General features: G+C 37.0%; 2 protein-coding genes across 2 annotated transcripts; one reads left to right on the top strand and one right to left on the bottom strand.

Moving 5' to 3' along the window:
* Positions 1–2,686: 2,686 nt before the first annotated feature.
* On the top strand, positions 2,687–3,688 carry LOC131619129 (uncharacterized). Its single transcript, XM_058890268.1, has 2 exons — positions 2,687–3,059; positions 3,321–3,688. Exons 1-2 carry the CDS (start codon positions 2,687–2,689, stop codon positions 3,686–3,688), a joined length of 741 nt encoding a protein of 246 aa, XP_058746251.1.
* Positions 3,689–8,864: 5,176 nt separating this feature from the next.
* Positions 8,865–9,428, bottom strand: LOC131619128 (uncharacterized). The gene has a single exon (XM_058890267.1). It carries the CDS (start codon positions 9,426–9,428, stop codon positions 8,865–8,867), a length of 564 nt encoding a protein of 187 aa, XP_058746250.1.
* Positions 9,429–12,533: the final 3,105 nt, after the last annotated feature.

The following is a 12,533-nucleotide window of genomic DNA, read 5'->3' as shown; positions in this document are numbered from 1 at the left end:
TGCTTAGTTTGTATTGAAATTGACTGAAATTAAAAATTCGAATTTGAAATTTCTTTGAAAAGTTTAAGTGGTTACAAGCATAAGAATGGCTCTGATTCGTGTGTGTCTTGTTACTGAAGTATGCTAGCCTATATATAAGCATTGAGTGCTTAGAATTGAAGCTAAGAAGCATCTAGTTGCCTTTGTGGAATTCTTGAATTTTTTATATTAAAAAGCTTTGAATTATTGACCAAGTCTTCTTGTCTTCAATGCACTTGCCTTGCTCTTCAATTCTCTGCAGAAAAATGAAGATTCCTTGGGTGAGTCATGCTTGGATTGTAAGCTACCCATTATCCATTCATTTTCCTTTTAATTTAATCTTAAAATAAGATAAAATTATGCCAAAAATGGATAAAAATGGTGTGGGCTTAGTCTTGGTCGTGGGAGGCCCATAATATCATAGAAATGATGTTTGAACCATGAAAACTTGGCCCCATTTGGAAAAAATGCATTTTTGAGCAATGTTGGTTTTATGCATTTTCCAAAATTTTAGCCAACTTCAACAAGGTGTAAATCCCTCAATTTTTGTCATATGAAGGATATCTTGAACTTTTTGGAAACCTCAAAGAGTCCTATAACCAATGACTTTGGTCTCATGTCAAAATGATTTTTGATGCTCCTTGTGTGTTCTTTTGAAAAAAGTGTCTTTTTGTTGACTTTGAAAATGACCTGTAATGTCTTTGGTCATATTTTTCAAATGGTGAATGCAATGACCATGGGATCAATTGCATTTGAAAGATAATTTAATTTCCTTCAAAATGAGCTTCGGTTTGAATTTTTTGGATGAAGGATGAGAGAGTTATGACCAGTCAAAGTTGAGTTGACTTTTCACGCAAAAACCCTAATTTTGAATCTTAGGGTTTTGTTGATTTTTGATCTTTCCTTGATGAATTATGATCATCCAATGATCAAATGATGAATCCTTTGACAAAATATGGACTTTGACAAAAAAATTCATTTTTGACTGTCTGTTGACTTTTTTGGTCAAACGGGTCGTCTGTTGACTGTTTGAGCTGCTGACGGTGCGTCTGAGTGAATTGAAGTTTGAAAATTTGTATGATGGTACTTTGAGATATATGGATGTGCATGAAATCCATTTGAGCTCTCAAAAACTTGTTTCTCCTGTAAAAACAAGAAAACCGTAGTCAGGGACTGTTTATGTAGGAGACAGTTATGCGTACCTGATTTTTGTGCAGTGTTGAGTCTCTGCTAATCGCGTGATATTCAGAAGACTTCTAGAACAAAAATCTTGGAATTTTGAATTGTGAAAGATTGATTTGATTGATGGTACAAAACACTGAGAATTGTACTGCCAGCAGTTTGGCTGTCAACTGACTGTTCAGGTATTGACGTAGCAGTTAGAGTGAAAATCAACAGTCAAAGCTAATTTTCTTTTTTTGTTGTTTTTGTTTTTGTTTTATGTGAAAAATGAAAGTTTATTTACATGACTTGTTAGAAAAACACAGACATAATAAATAACTAATATTTACTGTATGCGGGCAAAATTACCGATAATAGCCCTGAAAATCATTTAATGCACAGAAAAATGAATATTTGACTGGCAGAAAACACATAAAATATTATCTGAGTAATTAAGCAATATTATGACAAATAGTACAACATTTAATACTGACAGCACAAATATTACATACTATATTGAACAGTACGACGAATAAACGGTACATTTAAGAAATAAGAAATACGGCAAATTTTTTAAAAATGACGATTGATAACCCATGCTACAAATAGTAACATGTAGATGATTGGGAGCATAAGCATCCCAGGTCCACAGTGTTCCGGGCTATGTAGACAGAAGAAAGACATGATCACCGTAGCAATGGTGATGACCATAAGAAGACACGTTTCCCACCGTTTTGCCATTTTGTCGGGGAAGATGAAAGGATGGATTATGAAGTAGAAATTAGAGAGATGAATTAGAATTTGATGTGAGATTTTATGAAAGAAAATGAGAGGTATTTATAGAATGGAGAGAAGGATAGAGACGTTGGGGAATGATGCGATTCCGTACAAAAGGAAAATTTGAGTGGAAATAAGATTTGAAAGAAAGTGTATGATAGTGTTGGGAAAAAGAGAGATGTAGAGAATAAAGTTAGGATTTGATTTTTTGAAAAAGAGATTTGAAAAGATTTTTGAAAATAATGGAATATAGTACAAAAATTAGTGGGAAACAAAAGATAATAATAATCTACTTGTTACCAGTACAGTCTGAGTTTCCTGATTCTGCGCCTGCAAAAAGATTTAACTCTGTACCAATTGTGTCAGTACTATTTATCTGTAAATAAATAAATAGCATGTGTGAAGTAATAAACAGTATTTGGCGTTTGCGTAAGAATGAATTCAACTGCAAGCCAAATTATTGTATAAGAAAAATTCTAAAAACTAAGTGTTTCATATGTCAGGATATTTGTTGAAATAAAAATCCATGATTATATGAGACTCTTAATTTTCAGATTGGAGTTTTCTTGAAAAAAGATGCGGGCAAATTTTGGGGTATAACAACCAGCTCCTCAGTCTGCTGGAGTTCTCTGTCAGTCCCGTTAAGTTTGCTCCCTGTTTTCGTTTTCTTAAGGCTTGGACGTTGCATTCGGAGTGTAAAAGTATTGTTGCTAATTGTTGGAATCAAAATATGGCGGGTTGCCCTTTGGTTGTGCTGTGTAGAAAGCTGCAGATGTTGAAAAAAGAGCTTAAGAGCTGGAATCATTCTTGCTTTGGTAATGTTACTCAGAATGTGCTGTTGGCTGAATCGGAGCTCATTCAAATTAAGGAAAGCTCGTTGGTGGATAATGGAGATTTTAATAGATTGGAGAAAGAGGCTCAGGATAAACTTTCGCTTGCTTTGGATGTTGAAGAAAGTTTCTGGAGGGAAAAGGCGAGAATTAAATGGCACATTAAAGGGGATCGTAACACGGCTTACTTTCATCGTATTTCCAAGATTCGAAATGCTATCAAGCCTATTTCTATTCTGAAATACGGAGAAGAGATGATTTCGGAGCCGGATCGTATTGTTACGCATACTGTGGAGTATTACAAGACTCTTTTTACTAACCCTGTTGCTATTTTGTAGGACTTTTCTTTGGTGGAGAAAACTATCCCGAATTTGGTTACTGAAGAGATGAATACGATGCTCACCTTGCTGTCGTCTTTAGAAGAAATTAAAGCTGATGTGTTTTCCCTAAACTCCGATAGCGCACCAGGACCGGATGGATTTGGAGCAACTTTTTACTAATCTTTCTGGGAGATTATTAACAATGATGTTTCAGCTGCTGTTCTTCAATTCTTCTCTTCTAGTTGGCTTCCTACAGGGTTCAACTCTAATGTGTTAGTGTTGATTCCTAAAACGGATAACGCAGAATCATTAGATCTCTTTCGTCCAATTGCTTTATCAAACTTCAAATACAAGATTATAACAAAAATTATTGCCACAAGACTTGCTTTAGTTATGCCTCATATTGTGTCGAATGAGCAACGTGGTTTCATTCAAGGAAGGAAAATTAAAGACTGTATTGCTCTGGCTTCGGAAGCGTATAATCTCATGGATTCCAAATCTTGGTGCGGTAATATGGCGCTTAAAGTAGATATTACGAAGGCTTTTGACACCATTAATTGGCAATTTCTTCTCAATGTTTAGAAGCAGTTTGGTTTTAATGGTCATTTGTGTCAGTGGATTACTATTATTCTGACTTCAGCCTGGATGTCGGTGTCGATTAATGGAGCGATTCATGGTTTCTTCAACTGTTCGAGGGGGGTGCGTCAAGGGGATCCCCTCTCGCCTCTTCTTTTCTGTCTTGCGGAGGAGGTTCTTAGTAGGCAAATTCTAAATGCGGTGGATTCTAGTTCTCTTTCTCTAATCAAGGGGCCGAAAAATACTCTGGTTCCTTCCCATATTTTATTTGCGGATGATGTGCTCATCTTTTGTAAAGGTAGCATTGCTAATCTTAACTTGCTGGTATCGATGTTTCAAGATTATGCGGATGTCTCCAGGCAAATTGTGAATTGTGGCAAGTCTTCTATCTATGGTGGAGCCATGTCGCCCTCTCGAATGAATCTATTAGCTTCTCATTCTGGTTTCAAGGTGGGGCTTTCCTCTTTTGTTTATCTTGGTGTCCCCATTTTTAAAGGTAAACCTCGTGCTTCGTATCTTCTTCCAATCGCGAATTAAATTGTTCTCAAGTTTGCGTCTTGGAAAGGATCTCTCCTCTCTTTCGCAGGTAGGGTAGAATTGGTTAATTCCTCGATTCAAAGTATGATAGTGAATTCTATGCCTGCCTATGATTGGCCGGTGTCGCTGTTACGGTATATCGAAAAAGCTGCTCGTAACTTCATTTGGAGTGGCAATGTTTCTAAAGGCAAAACTGTTACCGTGGCTTGGAAAAAAATCTGCAAGTCGTTTTGCGAAGGTGGCTTAGGGCTTCGATCGTTAATTGAGCTGAATGCGGATACTAATCTGAAGTTGGCTTTGGAGTTTTTGAATTCTGAAGAACCCTGGGCTATTCTTGCTAGATGTCGTGCTATGAGGAATGGCAAGAGCATTTCTCATCATATTTTTTCCTCGGTTTGGACTAGTCTAAAAGCGAAGATTCCCGTTATTTGTGATAATTCCTCTTGGTTGATTGGTAATGGCGACTCCATTCAGTTTTGGTTCGACTCTTGGTGTGATTCGCCGTTGTTTTTAGATATGGGAATAGTGTGCTTCCTGAAGATTTAATGGCGAGTTCTGTTATTCTTAATGGTTGCTGGATTTTTCATAACTTTAACATCCCTCTTGACATTCAGAATAGAGTTTCCAGTTATCATATCTCGTTCGACCTTCGACCGGATAAGCGTGTTTGGAATTTTTCTACTTCGGGAGACCTTTCTCTTAAGGTGGCGTATGACTTCAAGCGGTCCCATGGGGCGGGATCTGATTGGTGGGGCTGGATTTGGACAAAGCAAATTCCGCCGTCGAAATTGTTCTTTGTTTGGCGGCTTTTGCAGGGTAATATTGCTACCGATGAGCAGTCGGCGCGTAGATCCTTTGCCTTGCCTTCTATGTGCAGCCTTTGTTCTCGAGCTCAGGAGGATTCTTCTCATCTTTTCTTTGCTTGTGATTTTGCGGCAAATTTGTGGCGCTGGCTGACGTCGGCTTTTAAGTTAAATTTTACCATCTCCAATTGGGAGGACATTAGGAGAGGTGTGTTGAAAAACTGGAATGCTCATGTCATCTCACTTTCAAAGTAGCAGTGATTTTTCTTCTCAATGCTATTTGGAAAGCTCGCAACAATTTTAGATTTCGGGACTCCCGTTCTTTTGTCTCCTCTACTATTGCTAGAATTGTTTCTGCTTGTTGTTTGGCTGGAAATAATTTTCTTTCTCCTGATTTCATTAATATGCAAGAGTTTGAGATTTTGAAGAAATTCAAAATCACGATTCAGCCTCCTTCGGCTCCTCGTATTGTGGAAGTTATTTGGAAACCCCCTCCGTGGGGGTGGATTAAATTCAATTGCGATGGGGCTTCTCTCGGCAATCCGGGTTCTTCGGCTTGTGGCGGTATTGCTAGAGACAATGAGGGCAGCTTTCTTGGAGCTTTTGCGAGTTTTATCGGTATATCTAACTCTCTCATTGCCGAACTCACCGGTGCTATGTTAGCAATTGAGTTCGCTCATGAGAAGGGTTGGAGGAACATTTGGTTAGAATCTGATTCCTTAGCGGTAATTCGGACTTTTTCTTCACCTTTTAAAGTGCCTTGGATTATCAAGAAAAGATGGGCGAATTGTGTTAATATTTTAAATTCTTTGAACTTTGTGGCTTCTCATGGATTTGCTGGCTAATATAGGTCTTATGGTTTCTTCTTACACTAGCTACAGTTGTATTCCGATTTTTTTGAGGGCTGATTTTGTAAAGAATAGGCTAGGTTTGCCTTTCTTTAGGTTCATTTCTCCTTGAGAGGGTTTCGGTTTGGTCCTCCTCTCTCTTTTGTATCTGTTTCTTTGTTATATTATAATCTTATTTAAAAATAAAAATAAAAGAATATGTACAATAATCTAGAAACTAAAAATTAAAATTTTAAATTGGATAAATAAATGGATTACCATCAACGTCTTTTGCACTTAGAAATAGAATAGTAGCAAAAATCATAGCATAAACAAATTTCAGAGTTATACTCATATTTCTCTCTCTTTAAATATAACAAATGAGTATGATAAGATCACTTTATAATGTAGAAAACTCATACTCTAAAACCAATTAAATAGGTTAGCTATTAAGAAGTTATAAGAAGCAATTTCCAATATTTGAGTCATCATCAAATGTCTCTTAACTCGATCAACATGCATGTGTTTATGCCTTTAGCACACTTAGTAAAGGTGTAGTATAAAAACTTCCTAATTATTAGAATTTATTCATGTTTAATAAACTTTTTAATCTTTGATTATAGAAAGGGGCAAAACTTTAAAATAATAGTTTGACAATGGAAACCGACGTAGTATCAACATTGTTTTGCAGAAACAGTTTTTATAGTTGTATGATTTTTTTTCTACATTCTTATTTTCATTCTCACCAACTCTTGATTCATAGATTAAAAAAATATATTGCTATACTTTTTTTATAAGCAAGATTCAATGAAAGTTAACATTAGGGGTATTCGAAACCGCTAAAAAAAGTCAAGAATAAAATCCGGAAAGTAAAATTTCCCACCAACTAAAATTTATCCTAAATTATTCACCGAATTTTTACAAAAATCATAAAAGTTATATTTGAATAAAAAAATATTACCTACGCACGATCACTTCCAAGCTTTCAAATTAATGTTCCACCCAAAATCTGAACTACAGGATTTAACACCGTTGAAAAATATATCGATCTTATATCTCCAATTACACAACAAAACCGTTAACATATACCACTGGCTTTGTCTTTCAAAACCCCCACCTTACCACATTCCCGCTTCCACCAAGCCAAGTTGTCAGAAATATTAACTCCTAAATTCAATTTTAAACCCAACCAATTAATAACGTCAAACCAGATTTGCCTAGTAAAGCCACAGTTAAGGAACAAGTGCTGCAAATCTTTATCTTCCTCAGTACACAAAACACAGCTTAAATCTAGAATTGCGCATCTTTTTTATCAACGAGACCTTTGAAGGCAATCTATCGATAATACATCTCCACCCGAACGCCTTTGTTCTAAAAGGAACATTAGACTGTCAAATAGTAACCAAACTATCCTTAATTGTATCCGAAATAGCCAGGAAATTACGTAACCTGGAGAGAAAAGAATAGCCACTCCTTGTTGTATAACCCACATGTTTATCTTGCAACCATACCATCATATCAGTTTCGCAAGAGGAAGGGGTAATATTCACAATCACTCAACGTAATTCCTGCAACTCCTGCATCAGCGCATAATCGATAGTATCGATCCCGAAGTTGCCACTCCCCAACCTAAGCCGCTCCACACAACCAGATTTTCTACACTCCCTCCCTTCTCCACACTCACAACAAATAAACCAGGGAATAAACCCATCAAATTTCCCTCCGACATCCATTTTGTACTCCATAAGAGAATTAACCTTCTGTCGCCCAAACAATACTCGTAATTACCTGTCAAGACAATAGAAGGAAATTTAAACTCGAAGTTCAGCAAGTCCGCCCACCAAGTTGACCTAGAATGAACCTTCTACTGAGTACCAACTATTAAAATTAAGTGTCTCAAATTGTCGTATCTCGCAGTCAAGACTTACACCTAAAGAGCATTAGATCCCTCCAAGATCTGCCATAACCATTTAAACAATAGGGCCGCATTAAAACCCTTGAAGCTCTTGAACCCCAAGCCGGCATTCTCCTTTGATAAACATAAAAGATTCCACCTAACCCAAATAAATTTCCTCTTTACATCTTTGCTGCCCCACATAAAATTATTCTAAATCTTCTCAATCTCCTTATAAACACAATTCGGCGCCTTAAAAAGAGAAAGCTGGAAGATTGAAAGGCTCGAAAGAACCGATCTAATCAAAGAAATTATACCACTTAAAGATAATATCCTTCCTTTCCACGAGCCTAATCTGTCTTTAATTTCTTCAATAGACGGTCCCACGACGCAACAGCGTTATGATTAGCACCAATTTGGAAACCAAGAATATCAAAAGGCTTGTTTTCCATGTTACAATTTAGAAAACTAGCAGTTGCCAACATAAAATGGTAAATTAAATTAATCCCTATGATCCCGCTCTTGTGAAAATTGACACACAAACCCGTAACAACCTCGAAACTTCTTAACACCGCCTTAAGCGCCCACACCTGCTGCTAGTTGTCGTTACCTAACAAAAGAGTATCGTCAGCAAATTGTAAAATGCTCACACCACAGTTCCCTTCAAATTTGAAAGCTGAAAAAACATCAAACTTGACCTCCTTCCTAACCAACACTCCCAAGCCTTCTCTAATGATAACAAACAAAAACGGTGAAAGAGGATCTCCCTGCCTAAGCCTTCTACAAACCCCAAAGTCTTTCGTAGGACTTCTGTTAACTAGGACCGACATCCAACTATTACAAACCAAAGCCTCCATCCATTTCACTCAAAGCTCCCCGAACCCCATTCTCCTCAGCATAAATCTAAGAAAACCCCTATTAACTTTGTCATACACTTTTGCAAAATCAACCTTAAACATTAAATAACCCTTATTCTCCTTCGTACCATAGTCGACAATCTCGTTATCTACTATAACACCGTCTAGAAGGTTCCTACTAGGAACAAAAGCGCTTTGAGATTCTGAAATAATAGATCCCAAAACCCTCTTTAGCCTAGCGGCTAAAAGCTTGGACAAAGCTTTCTAAAGACATCCCACCAAGAATATGAGCCAATAATCATCGAGACTCTTTGGACAATCCCTCTTAGCAATCAGAGTAATGAAAGATGATAAAATCGTCTTAGATAGAACACCATAAGCATAAAAGTCATTGAAGAAAGATATTAAGTCCTCCTTCATAAAATTCCTACACTTTCTTATGAAGAAAAAATTAAACTTATCCAGTCCCGGGCTCCTAGACCCTTCACAACCCCAAACTGCCACTTTTATCTCTTCCTCCTCCGAAAAGTGAACTTCCAAATCTCTCTTGTCAGCAATTGATATTGAATTAAAGTGGATTCCCTTTAACAAAGGACGCTCCGAAATAGACTGCGAACTTTGCCTCAAAATGCCTCCTAACCTCCTCCTTAACACCCCCACCTCCTCCACCACCCCTCTGTCAGTAACGATACTACCTATAAAGTTACACCTTTTTCTAGCTTTCAAGATAGAATGAAAGTACTTACTATTCAAGTCCCTTTCTCGATCCCACCTCACTCTAGATTTTTGAAACAACATATTATCCTTCACCTTCATGTTCAGCCACATTTTACTTGATGCTTCAATCCTAACTTTGACTAAATCAATTATATCTTCCTCCTTACAACAAGGAAGTAACTTGTCGGCTTCGTTAATCCCCCTGTTGCTATCTTCAAAACACTTCGACGTTCCACTTCCTCAAACAGACCTTCAACGAAGGCAACTTATCCGTTAGCAAAAATCCCCTCTACCTACAACCTTAAACATCCCCCACTCCCCTTCATCAAACGGTAAATAATTCTTGTCGTCAAACCAAGAGTTGTTCACCATTAACGATTTAGGACCCCAATTTTCCTTGTTAGAGACTATCCAAACTGGTCAATGATCAGAAATGCTTCTTTGCCCGATCTTCTAACCCACTAATCCCCATCTATCAATAAAAGTGTCAACCACCAAGAAACGATCCAACTTGATCATTGAAATACCATCCCCGCTAAACCAGCTGAAACGATTACCTGAACAAGGAATGTCAATCAACATACTATCCTTAATAAACGAAGAGAATAACCTATACTCAGAGTTTCTCGCCACATTACGGCCTTTCCTCCCGCACCCTTTCTTAGTTGCGTTGAAATCAACACCCATAAACCATTCTCCGTCAGAATAAATAGTTCTTAACTCCAATGGTTCCTTCCAAAGATCTTTCTTGCCTTCTAAAGAACAAGGAGAATAAATGTTGACTATATAAAATAAACTTCCTTCAATTCCAATTTAGTACCAAGGCACCCAACTCCTCTAAAACTAAGAATAACTGTCATATAATCTTCCTTCCATAGAGTAATTAAAACCCCCAATCTACCTTATGATTTTGAATAGGACCATCCAATCTTCTCCTTCTACCGCAAACTCCCTGCTAAAACACTATCAATGACTGGCAATTTTGATTCTTGGATCAAGAAATTATCATCTTTTCCTTGAATAATAATTTTACTAATACCCTTCCTGTTTATAAACTTTAAAATATTCCTTCTTCCCCTACTTCCTCCCTCTATCCAGGCTTTCCAACTCTTCGATCTTTTTAACGAAGTCCCTCTCTTATCCATTGAAAACCACTCCAAGTTTTGAAATAACATACCGAATTTTATATCCCATGTTTGAGCCCGAACTATCCTGAAACCTAAAATTACATTGAACCATATCTGCATCAGAGAGATAACCACCACACAAGACTGAGCCTGCAGAAAAACTAGAGGTTTCTCCAGAAATAAAGTTCCCAACTTGTGTTACTGAGACCCCTTATCAGCAGACCTACCCGATTCCACCTCCTGTTCGCCCTTCTCATCAATTCCAAAAGAAGAAATTGAATCATAACTTTCTCTCAATAATCTCTTCTTGGGCCTTACATTCTTTTTGGACTTAGGCTGACAAACTTTGTAAATACTCCTAACCTTTAAATCCCTTTTGCTAATGGACACTCCCTCATTAAAATTATATTGAGATTTAATAAACGTATCCACTGAAAATCTTTGTACCTTTCATTAACTTCTAGAAGAAGAAAAGTACTAGAAAGGGCCCCACCTCCTAAATTAATAACTGACCCAGCCTCCCTAGTTACAACAATGGCTTCATTAAAACAACCAATATCTTTACTATTCTGACAAATATCCTTCTTCTCAAACCCAAGGATAGTTTTTTCAGAAGACTGCGATAGATCATGGACATTACTCTTTGACACACCCCCTTCTCTCCTCTGATTGCAGAATAAACAGAAACCCCTTTATTTGTGTCCTCTTTGAAGGCCTCCATTTCATCCTGATTAATCCATTCAAATTCCGTATTTGAAACAGAAGACAAACCAAACTCCTCATTCTTATTAACTTTATGGTTTAACATTACTCTCAAAGGACCATGAGAGTCTTCCACCATTTTAATTTTGAACAACTTACCATCTATCTTAATATTGAAAGCTTCTTTCAAAACACCTGTAAATTCTGTTTTAACCAAAATACAAACAATATCCAAATTAACAGAGTTCAACGTACTCTCGTCACAACAAACATAATTCCCTAGCGTTTTAGCTAACAGCTCAAAGAACGAAAAGCTCCAAGCATGACAAGGCATCCCGTATAGCCTCAACCACATGACCCTTTCCTTATCTACACCTTCCTCCCTTCATTCTCTGATTTCTGAAAACCACTGGCTCCACTAACTATTGCCTTCTAAAATCAAATCCCTAATCGCCCCTTTCTCCATTTCCTCCACCAAGCAAAGGTTGTCCGCTGAAGATGTTACCTTAATAGAAAATTAACCTTCAACTTCAAAGCTAGTCTGTATATTATAAATCATCCCCGAACACAAAACAACCCCTACATAAGCCTTTTTCAACCTAGTGATATCTTCTGACTTTGAGTTAAAACTAAATAAGCAAGAGACATTCCCACCTGGAATCGGGTTAGTAACTCATTTGTTGGAAACAGCCTCCGCAAAATACAAGTTGACCCTCCTGAAACCCTCCCTTCCTTTCACTCTGGAATCCTTCTTCGTATAGGCCCTGGATTTCCCCCCATTCGCTCCCTCTTGAGCCGCATCTTTCGATTTCCTCACAAAAAGAGGAGAGTTTGCATGGATTTTTCGACCATCAATCATCACGTTATCAAGCTTCACTGCAAAAACTCTTTCGTCCCCTATCTCTTTAAACCTAGAAAACCCAAACCTTTTGTCAAATTTCTTCTTTTTAGGAGGAATAACCACCTCAACAATGTCTTATATGCAACCAAACAATTAGAACAAGTGCCCAGCTTTAATCCTAATTGGGAATTCAGAGATAAAAAACAGAGAAATCTTACCTCCCTCCGTCGACATCACACTGTTGCACAACGGGTAAACATCCCACCTAGGTTGAAAACTATCATAATTGGGTATATACCAAACATACTCTAACAAATATAATAATTTGTCTCTATATCCTTGTTGATTGTAGTCATATTTCGAGTTAAACAATACTATGATTCAAATCTTAATTGTAAAATAATTGACTTAAATAAATGAGTGTAATTATTTTTATCTTTGATCCAATCTCTAACGACATCATTCATTTATATACAATTTAATTAATATAATATAAGTAAATAATTAATATTTATATGACAACCATTAAAAAAAATTCCAACTTTA

This window comes from Vicia villosa, linkage group LG7 (genome assembly GCF_029867415.1).
Source record: "Vicia villosa cultivar HV-30 ecotype Madison, WI linkage group LG7, Vvil1.0, whole genome shotgun sequence".
NCBI lineage: Eukaryota > Viridiplantae > Streptophyta > Magnoliopsida > Fabales > Fabaceae > Vicia > Vicia villosa.
Note: the sequence above shows the minus strand (reverse complement) of the source record. Positions and strands in the feature narration are given on the sequence as shown.